The 13068-nt window shown below is 42.3% G+C and overlaps 1 protein-coding gene and 1 long non-coding RNA gene across 2 annotated transcripts; one reads left to right on the top strand and one right to left on the bottom strand.

Annotated features, from left to right (window-relative positions):
- The first annotated feature begins 411 nt into the window (after positions 1–411).
- LOC311501538 lies at positions 412–7875 on the top strand. The gene is made up of 3 exons (XR_014699516.1): positions 412–657; positions 2557–2732; positions 6459–7875. It is a non-coding gene; the product is annotated as an uncharacterized lncRNA (long non-coding RNA).
- A 2018-nt stretch (positions 7876–9893) lies between these two features.
- Positions 9894–13055, bottom strand: hoxa4a (homeobox A4a). The gene is made up of 2 exons (XM_084563632.1): positions 11523–13055; positions 9894–10994 (listed from the first exon to the last, which is right to left on the bottom strand). Exons 1-2 carry the CDS (start codon positions 11938–11940, stop codon positions 10663–10665), a joined length of 750 nt encoding a protein of 249 aa, XP_084419758.1. The 5' UTR covers positions 11941–13055; the 3' UTR covers positions 9894–10662.
- Between the last annotated feature and the right edge of the window lie 13 nt (positions 13056–13068).

Here is a 13068-nt window from a genome sequence, read left to right on the forward strand (position 1 = left end):
CAAGAAACTGCGTGGCATTAGAAACCTTTCCGCTGATTAACAATGGAACAGAATATCTGCAGAGCCCTTTACAGAGAAAACCCTGTAGTTTAAAAGCATGCTGTGGAAATAGCTTGTTAGCGGGTTACCACACAGGAAAATAATATTTCTGTTACAATGTTTTCTTACCAACTGGTCTGTCAACAGTATATCTAATTTCCTGTGTGTAAGGTGAAAGCATTCCGCGTGTCCCACAAACTTTTAACCCTTTTTCTTTTTTCATTATTAGAAAAAGAAATCTTTCTTCAGTAACAAGACAGCCTTCACTGTGCTAGCCCGGCCACCTGGCGCAAACTATAAACAAACGCATTCTCTCCTATTCCATTCTTTGCATGCTGCAGGATGAATGGAAGGGCTGCGAGGAAACCTGAAAAACCGGGCCGGGTATCCGTGCATCTCCATGACCATGTTGTGAACTTTTCCTCGCAGGCCCATAATAATGGCTGCTGTTGGTGATGTCTGTGCGGCGGCGCGGCGCGGTGATATATGGGGGTCACTGGGCCGGGACCGCCTGCTCGGAATGAGCGGCCCGGTGGAGCCAAGCCCGGTACTCAGGCGAACAGAAACCCGGAGATGGCACACTTAGAGCCCGCTGCTAAAGCACCATACTGCATGCAGGTAACCATGGGGATTATGGGGGGAAACTATAAATCATAATAGAAACAGATTCACAGGTCACTTTAATTAATTATATTAAATAACTAATAAAATAGCGGAGCTCTGGATTCCTTGAGTATTTACAATCCCCATCCAAATATAATAGGACAAATACAACTTCAAATATAAAAAACATAAGTAATAATAATTATTCTTATTTCAAAATTTTGCCACGAATTTTTAATTTAAATACAATTTTACAAATTTAAACTCTTCCTATTCATTTGCCACTCGGCTCTGAAATCATAGATTTCTTTTGTCTACACGGATTTAACAATTGCCCATCGCCCCAATGGAGGAGAACATGATTTGTATAATCAATAAAAATAAAATAAAATTTAACATAATGCATGCTGCAGCGTTCTACCTGTATCTTTTTAAACTCATAGACCCGGCTGTTTTATTTATTATAGCAAACGTGAGCCCAGCCATGACAATGTTAAAATGAAATGCAATAAATCGACTTGTTTATTCCACATTCCAGAGGTAAAGTCAGGAAGCAGACGTTAAACTAGAATGCATTTTGATAAAACAAGCATAAACAAAATGAAATGAAAATGTGCAGCAGCTCTTGAGTTTGTGCAGCCGTGCAGAGCAAGAAGCAAATCAGTATAAAAGTGAGCCCTCAGCTTGCCCTCAACGCAGCTAAACCGCAGACTGAAAGAAGGTGTCTTCGGTGTATCTGCACTCATGATGACCAGGAGAAGATATCAGAGAGGTTTGTATTTCCAGCCGAACCAATGCGATATAAATGGCAGAGAAAGAAAGACAAAAGACAGACTTGAGCTCTGTGCACAGCCCCTCTGCTCCGCACTAGAGAAATCTGGCTGCCTGACTGTGTGTGTGAACTCTTCCTGAACCGAGATCTAAGTCATACGGTGATAAATCACCGCGCGACACACAAACTCGGCCATTTACAACCGAGGCAGACTATTTCTGGCCTGCTTACCTTATCCTCTTACGACGAATGCAGAGCACCAAGCAATATTTTCTCATTCAGCGACGAAATCGATCAAAGCGGTAATCCAGAGAAAAGTTTAAAGGCAGGGCTGACTGAGTGAAGCAGCAGTAGCAGACTGCGCCCTGCCATACACCAGGCATTAGCAGCCACAACAAAAAGGGAAGAGCCGAGAGGAGCCCCTTTCCTTTTTTCCTTTTCCTCTTCTCCTACTCGACGTGGATGGCCAAACCGAGATTACGAAAGCAGGCGTGAGCACACAGGTCAGCGAGATAAGAGTTATCTGGCCTCAAGATTGAATTTGTCGTCATACTAAAGAGCAATGGCCAGGTCTTCATAGCAATATTAAACTCAGCCAAAGCTATACTGGACTATGTGATCCTTCACCAGTACCATGCAGTCACCAGTGAACTGCCCCGAACCAGAGCGTCACCATAGACAAGAAAAATTATGCAAATGAAGTAGCGCCTTGGAAAGCCAGTTCAAATCAAGTGGTTGCCTCTCCTCCTCCCCCAACCAAATGAGGTAGTGCGTCTAAGAAAAAAATAATAATAATACATCGTTACAAATAGCATAGTCCTTCCCTAAAGTGTTTTAAATCTTTTTTTGTTATTATTTACTCTAGGTCCTCCAGTGGAATTATGAACCCAGTGGATGAGATGTCGGAGAGAGAGAGCGAGAATACAAAGGAATAATCAGGCGCTGACCATGCTGCATTTCCATTTCCATGGGACATAAAGGGCTTCTATCTACCGCTTAATCATTAACCCGCATTTTTGCATACAATTCTGCTTTTGGACACAAGGACGTGCAGATTCGTTTTCACTGCTATTCCTTGCATGTCTTCCCTTATAAAGAATATAACATTACATGTTTGTTTGTTTTTTGTTTTTGTTTTTTAGATTGGAAACCACAACTACAGATCAAAGCTGCGCTTGCTGCATATCAAGGGGAAAATCCCACTAGGACCAGAGTGTGAAAAATGGGCAGAAGTTTCATCACCAAAAGGCAAAGCGGAGGACATGCAGCGATGAACAGGGGAGAAGGGAGACGGCAGCAGGGGGAATCCCTCTTCATGGTAATGCTGTCTTTTGCAGCCAAAAAGAAAGCCTGAGAAAAATAGATTTATGTCCTCTCAGCTTCCCCAGGCTGTAAACACGTCCAGAGCTGCAGCTTCTCTGCTGGTTTCAGGCTCTGGGACAAAATTCAATGAAACCATTAAAAACAAGCAGAACACATGGACGGCGTGGGAGGTTGAGTGGGACAAAAATTCACGCGTGAGGATTATTTTTTGCCAACTCGGCTTTTTCTTTTACGAAGTTGTCACATTGTATAATTATTTACTTCTTTGTGTTTTGCCAAAATGCTGATTCGCCTCTCTCTTTAATTTGGCCCTGAGGAGAGGGTTAAAAGTCAGCTTTGTGTGCTGCCGTGCTTCGTAATAAGGCGCAAAGCAACATGCGAGGGGGGAAAAAACTAAAATGTTGATAAAAGAAAAAAAATTAAAACTTGAGCGCAGTAAACTCCAGCAGCTACAAGCAGATGGCTTTCACAGAAAGTAGTTTTTGAAATGAGTAAGGCACCGCTCCAAGAGCTGCGATCCCCCTCGTCACTTTTATAGTGACAAATTACACCACAAAGACAAGTGGAAGAGAAGGAATTATTGCTCTCGGGCTGGTCATATTGCTGCTACCAGGAAATGTACAAGCCATAGACTGCTTCTCTATCCCTGCGAGTGCTTTGGTGGGCGTGTGCGGTACTTATTAGAAATTGAATAAGGATATCACCATCAAGCATTCATAACACAAATCAATAAAGATATATGGACTTACCGAAGGCAGTTCAAGGTGTCTCGGGGACCGCGCGATGGCCTGAATTTACTGGGCTGGATTTCTGCAACGAGGAGTGGAATAAATATTTTCAATTTCTGGGAGGATATTCCAACATTTTAACGTCTTCTGTAAATCGCATTATTGTGGATTTTATTTTCAATTCCGAGTCCTAAATATACTATATGATCATAAATTATATGAGCACTGTTATCACGCGTAGTTGTTTAGGCCCGTGTTTTAGACGCGCGTAATCTGTTAAATGAGATACAAAATTCTAAATGTAGCATTTTTCGATGCAAGCATTTCGAACATATTTTTGGGCCAAAATTAAAATTTAAGTTCATGCCGGAAATTGAAAGATTTTTTCACAGAAAGCTGTTTTAAGCCGTTTATTTTCCCACAAATTATCAACCAATATTCGCTAAGCGGTCGAAACAACAAGACGGTCAAAACAAAAGGCACAAATAAAGGCCATAAAAATTAGATTCTTCTTGGACAAAACGGCTTTACAACTGAATAGTGCTCTATAATCACCACAATGCCACTAATAACACAAAATTTAGCCCATGCAAATAACGTGTTTGTTGTTTCCCTGCTGGCCGGTAAGCATTTTCTACACAAACGGATCGAATAGTCATTAGCTCTCTCGCACCATCTTCCCCAAGTCCCTGCGCCCATAAATCAAGCAGAAGCGCCGTGACCTCAGCGCGGCCGAGCGGTCCTGGATGGCACTCCGTCTTCCATTATATCCTCGTTTCCCTGGCGGAGCGACACAACCCCACCGCTTTCCCCTACTTTTTATGGAGCTCATCTTGATGCATCATTTACGCACGAAAAAAAAAACAAAAAACAAAACACATAAAAACATGAGATGTTTTGTTTTATAGAACGTGCGCTTTGTTTGGGTTTTTCTTGGAAGCACATATTTTAATGGCTGCTTTATTTACAAACGGTAACACGGGCCTGTTTATTCTAATGGTGGCTCAGGCTGTTAAGGATGTGATTAAAAGAGAAATATTTCATTTTTTGTTGCTCTATTCCAAGTTTCCATTGAAATTAATGATGGATTTATTGTAAGGCTAGCCTAGGAAGCACATAAAATGGAATAATGCCTCTTAATCGTAATGACCCACGCAAACTCTTAAATTGATACCTACATACAAGATAAGCAACTCATTTAAGTCTACTTATGTATCATTTGATTGGCTGTGATGAATCTGAGATATTAACATATCGATACCTTCTTGATATGTGTATTTTCTTGCCTTGAAAAAACCCTGGACCCTTTTTTTTAACTGACCTCTGCCTCGCGCAGCAATAACTCACGACAGTAATGAACAATCGGCGGAAATACCTCAAAATAAAATCCATCCTCCCAAAGCTCGGGGTCTGACTCCGTCCGCGTGGAAAAACATATCCGTCCGTGACAGCAGAATACATCCAGAAACCCGGGATCGCTCGCTCTCTCTCTCTCTTTCTCGGTCTGTCTCTACTTTCTTTTTCTCCCACCGATAAACAAACTACAAAGCCAGGACTCCCCTCACGGAAAGAGGGGGTAACCCGCATATAATCTGCATCATATGGCAAGACCGGGGCTCCGGTTTTCTTCCCAGTGCCATAACATCGCGCAGTATTATGCGCCCCGCTCACGTGACGCAACGTCAACTTAAATCCCCTTTATTTGAGCCCGTGAATCATTAATGGAGGCAGTCATTGCCCCTGAGGAGAAACGGATCAGTTTGGAGGGAGAAAAAAGAGGGGTATGTGACACTGCAATGTATCTGGCAGCGGCGCAAGCCTCTCACAGAGAAGCAGCTTTTCCACGTGTCGCCCATTCAGAGGAAAAGACTGTCCTGTCAGTTTTAAAGTGCCATATATTTGGCGCCTGTTAGCGGCTGAAGGAGATAATCGTGCTGTATTATGCCCAGTTTCAAGTGCAGACGCAACACCAAGCCAGGCTGAAACCAGAATGTTTTCACTGCAGTGAGACAATTCTCACTATGTGAGAGGGAGAATGCTTTGCCTACAAAATACCATTTAAGGCGGCGTAATGATTTCTCATCACTCCAGTAACCCTCTTCTTTCTCCTTACAACACGGTGAGTGCTGTAGAGTGTATTTCAGAAAACTTAACTCAATATCGCCCCCCCCGTCCACTATGTCAGACTTATGCCTTACTACCACTTAGTCAGCCCCTGGTCCTCCGTCAGCAAGGTATGTGTGCTGCTTTGTAAATAAAAACAAAACGTTACACATTTACCTGTCCTGCATTAAGAGGCTGGTGCGCCCTGGTGTTCGTGGGAGTGCCTGTCAGTCAGCAGTGAGCGGAAAGTGGAGGCGAAGTAACCAAAGTGTAGCTGCTCGACCCCGCTGATCAGAACATGGACCCCCATTAGACCTACATGCACTCACCAGTTTCCTATGACCAGCTGAGTTACATGAGAAATCACAAGCATGTGCGAAGTAGTTTTATGGAATTTTGGTTGCCAAGTCCACCATAATTTAAAACAACTCCTGTCTAAAGAGTGTGCCATGAACGCACCATGGAATATAATGCTGTTTCTGACACTTCAGGTATTGCCAAAAGTCCTAGCCCGGAAGAGCCTCTCTCTTCTGGGCACCGTTTGGCGCTTGTTTTCCGTCAACACCAAGCAGCGGGCGTGGAAAAACCCTACCACAACTATTAATCATTCGGGGCGGACATAGACAGCATCCCACTCCCACATCAGCCTTTGTCTTCTCAAACTACAACTTGAGTGGTAAACTTTTAAAGACAGGAACAGAGGAGCACTCGGTCTTATTAATTCACCTTCAACAAATGCAAAATGGGAGATAAGAAGAAGAAGAACGCAGAGGATTAAGCTTAACTGTCAGAGCACAGATTTTAGGAGCATGGTTATGAAAAGAAGACTATTCCTATTTATTTAAAACCGAATGCTCCTGTTTGTAATCTGTTCTTTTGTTTTTATACAGATGCCAAATTGTCACCAGGATTATGTGGCTCGACATGACCGTGCACTGGAAGATAATCCCACATTGCCTGTCGCCACAGCACCTGAACTTTTCCCTGACCCGGGCAGAGACATGGAGTGTCGAGTGGGGAGTTATTTGGGGGTCAGAAGAAGGAAAATGTGGAAATGAAAGGCCCTCGGCTGGTATCTTACTTTAAGTACTGCGTACTATTTTCCACACTTGCCATGTCCACGGGAGTAGCAGTTGACGGATTGTGTTTTATATCTCGACTGTTTTAACATAAAATAAATGTTTCAGATGTTGTTGTTTTTACGTAAGGCTGCTTATCACTGTCAGCGAAGAGGAGTTAGAGGCGCAGACCTCTGGATGTTGGCCAGACGGCGGTCCATATCTTCCCACGGTGTTGACACTGGGCGCTCTTAACAGCCAGGCTTGAGTTACCGATACTCTCAGTCGAAGATAAGGCTTTCTGCGAGGTTTACCGCGTCCAACATCAAGGCTAATGCGAAATTCAACGCCTTGAGCTGATGCCATCTCTAATGAAGCAACATTGCGGTGCACAGGGACAGTGGAATTGTTTGCTTAGAGGTGACTGGAATAAAGCAATTTTAATTTTTATCTTCAACTCGTCCTTTATTATGACCGAAAATGTGCCAGCAGGCTTTTGGGCAATGTGCAGTAGTTGTCAGATACTTTTTGGAGGGATGCAGAGCAGGACAACTTGCTAGTATTACAAATGATTACAGTAATAATATTATGATAATAATTATTACTATTAATAATAAGCCTGACAATATAAATAAAGTCAGTCAAGTACTCCAAGGACTCCATTAATGTTTAACTTGGTATAAAGTGACCTTAGTGTTCACTCTCACTGAAAGCTTTCGTCTTTTATTGTGAGTTGAAGCAGCAGATGAGCCCTTCACTGCTATTTGAACACATTTTCTGCCATTTTTATTTTCACGTGCGAAATTAATTAATTAGTCAAGCTGGTAAATGATCAACTTTTCACTGTCAGGATTCCTAGAAACAGCTATTAATTTTTCTGGTGTATGCTTGAGGGCATACAGTTATTTGGCGCTAAACCGTGCCAACATAAATGCACTTTGTTTATTTTAAAATTATTCAACGCAAAGGTTGAAATTCTATTGCCTTAACCCCAGACACGTTTTTTTTTTCTTCAGCCAGAGTACATTTTACCTGCAGTTACAATATATTAGTTCATTTAAAATACAAGTTTGCTAAACTGTTCAGCCACATGGACTTTATAAAGGTGAAGGCAACATCGTAATTCTCGTCTTGGTTTGCTGAATTAAGTTTAGAGAAGTTAAACCTGCTGCTTTGAATCATATTTACCGTCCAATGGGACATGGACAAGTGTCTTTGTCTGAGGTTTTAGCACACAACACATACACCTCAAATATTAATCCATGCATTTTTAAATCAACCGAAATGTTTTAATATCAAGATTACTTGACTTTAATAACAATAACATGATATTAGCAAACACGTACAGCTTGAAAAAGTCTGACCGCATCACTGGATCCACGAACACGCACAAAAAGATCAGAAATCTAACTTCACGGCTGATACGTTTTGCATGCTATCTCAACAAAGATAAAGTAAAAAGCAATCAAATCTACTCACAAGTCATGACTGTCTGTGTCCAGAGGACAGGGTTTTCTCGGGGGGGAAGAAATCTGGCTTGCACCTTGCAGAGGATCTCTTCAAATGAAAATAAGTCAGATTTCCAGATCTATTTCTGACCCCGGGGTATTCATTATTCAACAAGTCACGTGAACAGGCGAATTAAAATTTCAGTACTTTGGAAGTGACCTCTATTCGTGAATCAAATGACTTGAACTCTGTAATTTAACTATAGTTGGACTTCTTGGAGTCTGCGCGAAACTGGTGCCAATCAACCTCAGCGTCATCTCCTGCACAGCTCTCATGTCTGCAGCAACTGCCACACAGTGTTGGAGAGCCTTTCTGCAGCAAGTATTGACTGTTTTTCTAATGCCGACAAATGCATTTAGGAACAAGAATCACGCAGATGGAAATCTGATTCTAAAATATACATAAATGTATCTCTCAGGATTTTAACTGGATTTTTTTTTTTTTTTTTCTGAATGCCAGTGAGTTTACTATTTAGTGCACTGCAAACACAACCATTATGAAAATAGTGGCATCATCACTGTGCTGAAAGTCATTGTCAGCATATGTAGAAAATCCGACTAAATAACAACACCAACATGTTTCTGCTCATATCTGCCCCCTCTACTCGACCCGACAGTGCGTGTATGTGATTTGCAGAAGAGCTGTCTGTTAGAATAATTTTAGGAAAATTCATGGTTCGGATTCACACCTCAACACCGCTTTTTTGTTTCCGCGCCGTCTCTGGGCAAATCTTAAATGAAAAGAAAAAGCTCTCGGAGGTCTCAGCGCTGATGTATGGTCTGAACATTGTGTGTGTCGAAAGGTCAGGGGTCAGGAGAAGTGCTGCGAGCTGGTGATTGGCCAGTGTCGGCCGTGTCCCCGAGTTGAACTCTCTATTGTTTGGATGTAGCAGGTAGTGACCAACACTCACACTCTGGTGCACGGAGGTTGCCTGAGATCTCCTTATAATGGCAAGTTAGAACAATATGTGCAGCCGGATACATTTAACCATTTGGGTTTGGTGTGATTCCCGTCTAAGTAAAACCTGGAAAGCTTTCGAGCTCACAGCTGATACCTCCATCATAAATTTCTGCCACATCACATTAATCCATGAAAATGCGCATGACATTCATGCACATTTTACGCATTATAATTTATAGCAGTGGAGCATTGAAAGACATGGCAAAATTAGGCATGCATTCACTCTTTTCGTCAGTGTTTACGTGGTAATGAATATCTTAGAACAGACTTAATTTTGAACATATTACAAACATTCATAAGACGAAAATATTTTCTCTATATAAATCTAAGTAGGTGTTATTTGTGTAAGATTGATTTACCAAGTCATACATCTCTATAAACAATAATAAAACGTAGCAAATTGACTTTTATTCTATTCAAGTACGGTAAAACTTGACATCCCCTATAATTTCAAAGTGTGACACCGTAAATTATTCAATACTCGAACACTATTATAAATTTACGCACGTACCTCCAATCCTTAGATGACTGGCCCAACAGTAAACGTTCTTTAAAAACACGTCCACGCAGTTATTTTTTTTTTTTAATTAAATATTTCTTTTTGAAATTGTAATCTCAATAAAAATTTATAAAAAAAATGAGAATAGACGTATAAAAACGAGGAGGCTCCTAAATGCCGCGTTAATACGAACGGCTTTAAAAATACATGTTGCGCTGAAGCCAAAATCAATATCAGCCGTGACAAAACATCCGAAGCCACGCCAGCCTTAGAAGTGAAGTACATATTTATTTCACAAGGACAGATTTATCCTACACTAACCTACATCACAATGGTCATTACTGAGACAACACATACAAATATTCACAGTTTAGAACACAGCACAACATAGGACGCACTAGCACAAATAAAACTCGACCTTACAACACCAACAAACATAATCTTACTTGACGAAATGCTTTCCTTATTGTGCCTTCATTATGATTTGTCTATGTACATTAGATGTGAAAGTCACCTGGACTACATTCAACAGTAAACCAGCCCACTCAAACACACAAACTACACTACTCTGACTTGATGCCATACCTCTAAAACAGCCGCCTGGTTTTCTAACAGGCATCTATAGCCTCTCGCTAAATATCTTTCAAGTATATTAGAACTTTCCATGAGCAATAATAATAAAAAACAGATAAAACAATATTCAAAGAGAACATAGAAAAATGAGTTCAAACTTACTTTTGCCTCAAATAATTTTAACTGCAACGATACATTTTGCTCCAAGTCCTACGTTTGAATGTGCGTTATCCTTCTTTCATTATAATAAACAAATATATAACACTTCAGTTGCCACTGTGGCAATTAAAGGTGAATTTCAAGCTTATATGAAGAGGACGACCGGAGAGGGAAAGGGTACAAAGGACGTGACAGGGGCCCAATGGCAGAGGCAAGGTGAAAGAGATAACACCCATGTGTGTAAAATACTGAGAATCGGTCCATCAAATTCCACTTGTGTTATTTGCCATCTCAGTCTGGATTGGGTTTTTTCTGGGGATGAGGTTCGTTCATGCACTATAGACCTGCGGTGCACGGCGTGGGGACGAGCTGCTGGCCTGTTTTGATCTGCTGCTGCTGCTGGGCCCCCGAGGCTGAGGACGAGGCCGAGCTGGAGGAGCGGATCTTGGTGTTGGGAAGCTTGTGCTCCTTTTTCCACTTCATCCTGCGGTTCTGAAACCAGATCTTGACCTGGCGCTCGGACAGGCACATGGTGTGCGCAATCTCCACCCGCCTGCGCCGGGTCAGGTACCGGTTGAAGTGGAACTCCTTCTCCAGCTCCAGAGCCTGCTGGCGGGTGTAGGCAGTGCGGGACCTCTTGGGCACTCCTCCATTGTAACTGGCATTGACTGGGAGGGGGAAAAAAGCCATACACAGGCAAGCAAGCAGGTGTTACATGCAGGTTGATAGCGTTAATTCCAAACCCTTAGTTCCGCCACTGGACATATCATATGGTGGGAAATTATAGGGCATTTGTGGATTTGATGGGAAACTGCAGACGCTTTGTTTGCTTAACTGTCTGTCTTGTTTCAGTTTACGGACATGACCTTAATGTGGAGATGCCGAGTGCACAAGCACTCGCATCCAGGGACAGATCAAGCTTTGAAATGATTAACAAAACAGCGGGGTTGAATATTACACTTTGGCTTGGCTCCAGTGGTGAAGGTAGTTTGGGTTAAAAAGCAACAAAGGCACATGGCCCCGACAGACGAACACAGGCAATAAAATTTACGAGGGTCCTTAATTACCGACCCTGCTGCTCGATAGTCGTAAATTGCTGTTGTAAGGGCTGCTACTAGTGCTGCCTCAATAGGCTTGCGTGTGTTCCAGTGGTTGTTTCTCAGTGGTTCTGCTATCTAACCGTGACGATAACTCACCGGTGTTAACGTGGACCTTTTTCATCCAGGGATAGACAACCGGCTCCTTGCCCTTCGCTACGCCGGGATATACCTCACCGGCGAGGCTGCAGTCTTTGCTGGCATTTGCCCCTGCGCCACCATCTGGGGCCGCGGTGAGGCGAGGACCGTGGTTCTGTGGAACCGGTTGCGGCTGTGCGTGATGCCCATCGCCGAAATCATCGAGTCCCGTGGCGGGGACGTTACCGTAATCGTATCCCGATTCTGTGTAGTTTGACCTCGGATAGGATGGCTCGTCGTGATGGGGGAAGCCCGTATCTTTTGGCCGCTCGTAGTAGTCACCAGGGTTGGGGATGTATCCGCTCTGCTGATATTCGTCGCATGGAGGAAAGGAAGGCTCGATATAGTTGGAGTTTATCAAGTAGGAACTCATGGTCATTAATTTGTGAAGTGCAACAATACTAATTTTTATCGCGCTGTCGTTTTTCTGATCTCCACAAAACCCTCCTACTCCCTGTCAAATGTACAAAGTTGCCTGGTCACGTGTGAAGAGCCACCAATCACCGCGTCTCCTGTGGGCATCATGTAAACAGGAACCAATGGAAAGCATGGCACTGGTACCACCAACACTGCTCGGACTGGCTTACGTTGGTGTTTTCCTTATTAAATCACAGTATATAAAGAAAAACCAATCAACTAACTTGTTTACTGCATGGAGCCTAACTTATGCGGGTGAGGCTTTCCCGCATGTGGAAAAAAAAACGGAACACAAAGTGGACACGGAATGTACGCCCTGAGATAATACAGCTTATTAACAACAACAAAAAAAACACTGACAAACATGAATACTGGCTGTGGGAGTTTAAAATCTGATGCATCGCAATAAAGAGGTGGATAGAGAAAGAAAACACACGACAGCACTGCAAACCAAATTGCCATGTTGCATATTATCCCATTCAAATGATCGAAAAACAACGTAAGCGTAAAAACCTGCCTAGCCAACACTGACGAGCCGCTTCTCTGCGGACATGCCAGCTTGAATATAAGCCCTGTGTCTTTATAAAACCTGGGAGATAAAAGCTTAACACACGAAATACACAAAATCCCTCATTTCTTACTCTCCACAAACGCGTAAATGCATTACGCACCACTTAGCTCTTTATGTAAAAGTAAAAATATCTATTTCCTCTTGTTTTCCTGGACATGACAACGACCAGGAGCTATTTTTTTAGTACATATTAAATCTAGCTTGTCTGATGACGGCTTGCACTCCCTGAATTAGGAGTTTTTGCCTTTCACCCATGATTAAAATGTTCATCCAGACACTGGACAAACGCTTAAAGACACCTGTGTTGCATTACAGCCGGATGCCAAAACAAAACGTGGGATTTTAAACCAGTACAGACCCATTACAGTGAGAGCTGTCGTCCTAAATCAGTATGTACAGCAGAAATAAACTCACGTCTAAGACACAAACTATTTATTTAATATTGAATAAATCTGGAAATACACATATATAAATAAATAAATAATCATTTGTCATAAACTATTTTGCAGCATTTCAATA

Source organism: Chelon labrosus, assembly GCF_963514085.1.
Source record: "Chelon labrosus genome assembly, chromosome: 16".
NCBI classification, from domain to species: Eukaryota; Metazoa; Chordata; class Actinopteri; order Mugiliformes; family Mugilidae; genus Chelon; species Chelon labrosus.